General features: G+C 51.3%; 1 protein-coding gene across 1 annotated transcript; it reads right to left on the bottom strand.

The window, feature by feature from the left end:
• Positions 1–221: 221 nt before the first annotated feature.
• Positions 222–5,854, bottom strand: LOC119965696 (threonine synthase-like 1). The gene is given in 10 exon segments (XM_038796455.1): positions 222–439; positions 954–1,088; positions 1,091–1,515; positions 1,517–1,902; positions 2,286–2,432; positions 2,434–2,534; positions 2,664–2,840; positions 2,843–2,882; positions 2,884–2,938; positions 5,793–5,854. Coding segments are annotated over 10 exon segments (1,746 nt in total).
• Positions 5,855–7,745: the final 1,891 nt, after the last annotated feature.

The raw sequence follows: 7,745 nt of genomic DNA, 5'->3' as shown, positions 1-7,745 counted from the left end.
ATGAAGGGACTTTAAAGGTTACAAACCAATATAACATGATTCCACTTAAACGTGCTCTAGCAACATCCAATAAAACACAGCAGGATGTACAATAAATCTGTGCTTTTAAAACCTAGTCAAAAACATTCAGGCAGCTTTCAACCCATCAGTCCTCAACCTCAGATTGTTATGAGTTAAGAACTTACAGGCGAATGTCAGGGCACATACAATTTAAACAGTATTCATGAAATTCTATTGAATAAATCTTTTTGCATTATCCATAATGTCCCTTGGATCTCCTGGACAGACTTGGCTCTCTGGGGCGTGAACCTTTCCAAGTCTCTCTCCAGCAGAATAGCTTTGTGAACAGGAGACGAGGAGTTTAGGGAGTTCAACATCTGGAGCTGATCAATTGGGTGTTGACTTATTTCTTTAACCCTCAAAGCCTGTAGCACAGCGGCTGTAGAATTGCAAGTGAAAGGTACGAGAAATACTCAAGTTATAAAATTCCAACACTCGGGAGTCCAGATGTAATGTTCAAGTGGTTTTATTACGCATGCAGGGAGCAAACTCTGACCATCCACTTGCTTCTCCACAGAGGTTCAAGTTTAAATATGGTTTCATTATCTTAATGGTACTAGGTAGACAAAAGGCCACAGCAGAATGGCCTCTGGTCAGAAGAAAATTGTGTTCCTTACAGTAATGCAATGCAGAGACTTGATATTGTCCTTCCGGAGACAGTAAAGAGAATGTATGTACTCTGCATGATAGGGTTGTGGAGGTCAATTGATGCGATTTGGGACCAGATGGTGTGACAATGGCGTCCCCGGTTTCTTGATTAGGCTATCCTGTCCATTCTTTGTGTGCTTCCCATTCTTTATTGCAACTGCTCTCATGTTAGCAAGTGTGTGATTGCCTGTGTGTATATTTCAGCACCCCAGCTGCTGGTCCTGACTGGCACTCTAAACAAGTACAAATTAATAAATCCAAATTTTGCACCAAACAAGGATGAGCTGTTGACACAATAACAGGACAGGTCCCATCGTGCTGACGATCCGCGACCATTTTTGCCACCGCCGTGTGCAGATCCAGAATGTAACCTGTGGACCTGCAGAGTAGAAAGCATCCAGACACCCGTCCTTCGAACACCAGCCTGACACAAAATTATGTTAAATTCTCTGCAATTAAGTGTCTGGCACCTGAAAGTAGCATTGTTCTGCCAGCTGGGAAAACAGCTTGCTCACCAGCTCCCCTTCACCATGTGAAACCAGGTGTAAATATTGATCAACGTCGGAGGACTTGAGAACATCTCATATCAGAGACAGGGAAGCAGTCATACTTCTGCGCCTCAGATCATATTTGCCTGTCCTTATGAAATCAGTCAGCGTGCTATTTTGAATTGCAGCACAAATCATTTTTCAAATCGGAATTCCCATGCCTTTTGCATCTACCACTGCCAATATGTTGCTAAAATTACCTGTGGGAATGCAAACATCTACTGCATCTCCGAAGGTAATTATACCTTGGTGGATAAGTAGAAGCATGATTGACCACCTTCAGCAGCAGGCAAGCCCAGTTTATTGAGTTTGCAGTGCACAGAACTGGCCCACATTCAACGGTTAGGAAGCCTGTGTAGTCAGGATTTGGGAATATTCGTTTTACAATTGTCTGACAGAAATCAAAGTCAGACTTGACACCAACAGCCTTCACATTTTCTGCTTTGTATCTGATCATCTGGCTAATTCTCTCTTCAGGGAAGACTGAGAGAACTGAGATTCTTTGTTTTTCAGCATCAGTGAGGCAAAAGAAATGGTCCAGAACAGCACTCCCTGTATCACCAGATGTAGCCACGAGAATCAGATAATTGCAAGTTCTAGGCATGCAGTATGAAAATAGTTGTGGCACTATCTGCTGAAGTGTTGGCTAGTGTAGACTTGAGAGATGAACAGACACTTCTAACACTGATGAAGGTTCAACTCAATTTTATTAACTACTTCTAACTAACTAACACACGATGACTGTGGGTCTAAATGATGCTAACTTAAACTAGAGATCTAAGACTTGTCCGAACCAGTTGATTCTCTCAGCACGTGTTGTGAGTCCGCGCTGGGCTGGATGAGTTCCTGTTACACTCAGAGGCAGCGCCCAGAATGAGTGGGAACCGTGGTGCCCTCTGCCTTTATAGTGTGTGTATTCTAACTGGTGATTGGCTGCGGTGTTTGTACATGTTGACTGGTCCCTGTGTGTGTCCATCAGTGTGTGTCTGCACCATGATATGCTGGTGTATATTATGACATCTGCAACCCAAAGTCCTTGAAGGCAGCCATGGGCCCATGGAACAATTCAAGAGGAAACTAACTGCCACTCAAATGTCTGACTGGTGCGATCTTGTTGCAAGAAAAGTTGTGTCCACATGCTTTTACCACAGTCTCTCACACGTTGGCAGCTGGTAGGTACATCACTGGGATGGATGCACTCCTCAAGTCGGACTTGAGCCCTTCGGTGCCACTCTCCAGGAATCAATTCGGGGAGCCGATTGGCAGGCACACAGAGACCTACATTTAAACCAGGCCTACAAGAATAACTTCAGGGAAGATGCGAGGGGCTTGTCTGAACTCGGCGTCTTTAGCTATACCTCTCCTGGAAGTAAATAGTCCAGATTTAGAGCTTTTATTCCTCTGCACCATCAAGTACTTTCTCAGCAATTACTTCAGCTGCAGCATCAGCCTGGCACAGGACTTGTACATCACACCACTCGTGGCAATACTGGTGTCTGTACTGAAACATTTCTTGGATTGAAACACCAGGCCTCAGCCCAACAATATGTTCAACATTTCAACTCTTCAGGTCTTTTATAGATCTTCAAGAGGCATGTCAAGGTAAACATCTATTCCATTCCTTTGTCACGTGGTGCATACTACAGCGATGCACAGGATTGGACCCAGTAAGAGAAATAACGCTGCTGGCAGTTCAAAGCTTCTGATGGGCATCTTCCTCCTCTTGCAAGCATAGTTAATCACCAGCCCCCTGCAGCTTCTGAGTCACACTTATGTGCCACATCTTTCGAGTACAGTACCGCATTAATACTGAAAGGCCAGTGATCTAACCGATAAACACCGCTGTTGTTGTTTTCCCTGCACCAGGAGCACCCAGAACAACAATGAGCAGCATTCTCTGTTCCTGAGACCAAATGTTGACGCCAGAGTAGGATTCATGGACTTCCACGACAGCAAAGCTGGAGCCGCACCTGGACCGATTCAGCGACCATTGAGGGGCTAGCACCAGTGCCGTGCGGAACACAATCGATTCCAATGGGAAACAATACGAGGTTCTCCGGGTCAGTGATTGACACTCGGGAGGCACAACTGTCAGCAAAACTATGGCGATGTTGGACACTTCCCATATCTCCTCTCTCTCCCTCAACAGCCACGGTGCCTGTTTCACGATTTTTAAAAGCACAAGTGAACCTTGTCATCGGGAATTTGCCTCACTGGAGGCGGAGCATCGTAGAAGGCTCGAAGAATACTGGGTCAGGCCCGCTATTGGTATGCCAATGGCATTTACTGAACGTGCATTCTGGAATGCATTGATGCTGATGTTGAGGCACCGGAGAATTGCGATTTGGCGTGAAACTGATTCTCCGCCCAATCGTGTTTCTCAATTCTGGCGTCTTCCGGCGGAGAATCAATCAATTTTGACTGGTTTGAAATGAAGATTCATTATATCATTTATATCATATCGTGGTGGGGAAACTATTGGAGAAAATTCTGAAGGAGAGAATCTATCTCCACATGGAGAGGCAAGGTTTGATCAGGAATTATCAGCATGGCTTTGTCAGAGGAAGGTCATGCCTAACAAATTTGATTGAATTTTTTGAGCATGTGACCAGGGGCGGGCTTCTTCGGAAACCGGCGGGGCAGGCAACGCCGGCGCGAAGGAGTGCCACTCCGGCTTTGGGCCGCCCCGAAGGTGCGTAATCCTCCACATTTTCAAGAGCTAGGCCGGCGCCGGAGTGGTTTGCGCCGTGCCGGCCGGCGCAGAAGGAGCTTGGCGCCACGCCAACTGGCACAGAAGGGCCCCCGCCAGCCGGCGCGAGTTGGCGTATCCGCGGGAACGGCAGCGTGTGCTGGCGTCATCCCAGCCCATGTGCAGGGGTGATCATCTCGGCGCCGGCCATCGCAGCCCATTACACCAGCCGGCACGGAGGAATAGAGTGCCCCCATGCCACTGGCCCGCCCGCGGATCGGTGGGCTCCGATCGCGGGCCAGGCCACCATGGGGGCACCTCCTGGGGCCAGATCCCCCTGTGCCCCTGGAGGACACTGGAGGCCGCCCGCAGAGCCAGGTCCCGCTGGTAAGTACCTGTCGTAACATACACCGGTGGGACCGGCCTAAAATGGCGGCCACTCGGCCCATCGCGTGCCAGAGAATCACCAGGGGGGGCCACTACGCCTAGGCGGTTCCCAGATGGTACTGCAGGGGTGGAGGCGGCCTGCTATGACCTCTGCCCTGCGACAAGGGTCCTTGTTGGCACGCGTCTCTGGGGTTACCTGGCCTGGATGGGCCCGGCTGCTGCTTGGGTGTCCCAGGTGATGTGGTGCTTCCTTCTTCGGCCCACTGTCCACCAGATGAGCCAGGGACAGGAGGGGAGGGGAATCTGAGGCATTGCGGTGTTCCGGCAACTCCCCTGCGTGAGTTACCGGCACGGGCCCCATCATCTCCTCCTCCCTCCTCGGGGTGCCCGATGGCCCCCGGGCTACTCCAGGGGATGGGGATGTGAGCGGAGCTATCCTTGAAGCTCTCCTGCCAGCTGGTGCTGCCAGTCTTGAAGGCCCCTGGTCTCAGCCAGGGTCTGCATTCTCGTAGCCATGGAGCACAGGGAGTGCACCATCTCCATCTGGGAGTGCGCCACATCATGCTGCAACTGTGCCACCACCTTCTGGGTCTGTGCCACATCACCAGTGACTGCGCCATTTACCTCTGGGACTGGGCCACCTCCCTCAGTGTCTGCGCAATGCTGGCCAGCGCCTGGGCAATGCCTCTGGCATTCCCAGCTATGGCCTGCTGTGACTGTGCCATGCTAAGGAGCGCCGCTGCAATGTCCAGGTGGCTCTGGCACATGTCTGCCTGTGAGAGGCAGCCCTGTCCTGAGCCTTGGCCAGCGCCTGCACAGAATGCCCCAGGCCTTGGACACGCTGATCCACAGCCGAAGCTGTCGCTCCCAATTACTCCACTGCGGACGCTACTCATTGGCCTGGGTGGCACACATGGTCAGCACCACCTCCTGCTTCTGCAGACGGTTGGACTCCACCACCTGCACCTGCAAGTGCTGGAAGCTCACCGACAACCCCTCATGTGCGCCCTGGCTCTCTGACAGCATCTGCACTGTGGTTGGGATTGGATGTTCCAGAAGCCCGGGACCTGTCTGGACGGCAGCTAGTTCCTGGGGCCGGCCTGCCCTCCGATCGGGAGGCTTGGTGGTGTAGGCTGAGGGTGGTGTGGGGGCGAGGGTAGTGTGGGGGTGAGAGTGGTGTGGGGGCGAGGGGGTGTCGTGACACGCATGTAATTGGGAACCACAACTCAACAGGGTCGCACTTCCTCACCTGTGGCCGCACTCCACGCCAGCAATCTCCCTTTCTGCTGGGCCACCGGCCACGTTCAGGGCCCTCTGCTCGGCCAAGGTGATGAGCCGCAGGTCTGGTGGTCCCCCTCCAGTCTTCTTCCACTCCCGGATGTTGTGCGTGGCATCTCCTGGGGGAGGTCCGGGGTGGGGGGGGGGTTAGTTAGTGTCGGGGCATGTTAATGCTAACTCACCCTGGCCGCCCTGAGGAGGTCGTGCAGTTTTTTTCCTGCATTAGTGATGGTCCAGGCGACATTGCCAATGGCGTGACTCCCTCTGCCACCTGCGCTCAGGCCCGGTGACCGGCGGTGCCAGGCGGCCTTCCTCCAAGGCCGGGTATCGGATCATCTGCCTCTCCTCCAGCGTGTCCAGGAGGGTGTCCAGCTCAGCGTCTCTGAATCTTGGGGCCGCTCTCCTTGCAGCCATCTTGTTGGCTGGGACAGTGTGTGTGTGGGGGGGGGGGGAGGATCATTTATTTGCGGCTGCGGCGTGTGAGCCTCATGAGTGCCAATTACGGACCCGACGAATCCAGCACCTTTTTATGGTGGAATTGATTGTGTTCCACGTGGCGCTGGTGCGAGCCCATTGTTGGTATTGGAATCGGTGCAGCTGTGGCGCCAATGTTTCTGTCATAAACGTCCACACATGCTTAGTCTCAGAAACTGAGAATCCAAACCCTTAGCACGAAAGCGTGGCTTTCAGAAGAGGAAGCATAGAAACCTAGTGAACATAGCAGATTATTGCTAGATTCATACACTTTTACTCAGTTACTGGATTTAACATAGCATTGCCTGACCACTGTTTGTTTAAATTGAAGCCGAAATATGACCCTCTCTCACCAGATCACTATTTTTTGTTAATAGCTTCACCACGACCTATGAACATCTGACCAGTACCAATCCCACTTTGAAGATCTTCATATTTTCTTTAGTGCTTTTGTCAATAGCTATACTTGATTTTAATGCCGATTATAAAATACAATTACATATAATAGCAAGTAACAGATGGCAAGTTACATAAAATTTTGAGAATCAGTGGTTTATGGAAATAAACCAACCTTTCTGGGCTTGCTGAATGACTCACAAATGCTGCAGACTATAAACGAGCCGCCCTGATTAGGGTTGCCAACTTTGATTGGATATATTCCTGGAGGTCTCACCACATGACCCTCTTCCTTGAACCAGCCTGTCCAAACAACACCCATCTATTGCCCCATCCCAAACTCTAACATTTTAATGACTGAAAATCTTTTTTTAAAAGTGTTCAATCTGTAATTCCTGGAGACCTTAGAACAATCCTGAAGAGTTGGCAATCTGGCATACATTTGATTAATGCACGGCATGTCTTTAGGATATTTGAGGCACTCTCAATTACGACGTGAAAGCGAGGTCAGTAATCAAAGGCTTTAATAAACAGTGAACAATGGCAGGATCCAAGAGAAGTGTACTAGCAAAATGGAGTCTCATCTTAAATACTGTTTCCAGGGGGCGTAGCCAGAGGCGGAGTCCCCCAGGGTTCCAAGCCTCTTAAAGGGGCAAGGTATTCCGATCATCACATTCACCCCCTGTTTAAAAAAAACACAGTCCGTCGGGGGTGAAGTGTTTTAAATTATAAGTTCAGTCTTTGTGGTGGTCTGATAGTCCGTGCTGACTTTCGCTGCTCCGGTGGTGGCACCGTGGATGCGGTCGGTTCCGATGGTAGTCTATCCGGGAGCACGGTTGACTGAGGCTTTGCCCACCTTGGAGAGGGGGGGGTATCAGGAGTGATTAGGGTGGTTGGTGCCGGCTGGGGGACAGGGGGCGCTATGGAGGAGGGCGCTGTCGAAGTCGGTGGTCGGTGCGGGGCCGGGAGCGTCGGTAGAAGGGGGGGGGTCGGTGGGGAAAAAGTCGGGGTCGGTGGGAGGGTCGGTGGGGTCGGTGGGAGGGTCGGTGGGGTCGGTGGGAGAGCCAGCGGGTGCCAGGTCTCACAGGGATACAGTATCCTGCCTGCCATCGGGGTGCTCGACGTAGGCATAACGAGGGTTTGCGTGCAGTAGGTGGACCCTCTTGACTATTGCATCCGTTTTATGGCTCCTCACATGCCTCCGGAGTAGGACTGGACCCGGAGTCGTCAGCCAGAGTGGAAGCGAGACCCCAGAGGTGGACTTC

Source organism: Scyliorhinus canicula, chromosome 5 (genome assembly GCF_902713615.1).
Source record: "Scyliorhinus canicula chromosome 5, sScyCan1.1, whole genome shotgun sequence".
In the NCBI taxonomy this organism is placed as follows: Eukaryota; Metazoa; Chordata; class Chondrichthyes; order Carcharhiniformes; family Scyliorhinidae; genus Scyliorhinus; species Scyliorhinus canicula.
Note: the sequence above shows the minus strand (reverse complement) of the source record. Positions and strands in the feature narration are given on the sequence as shown.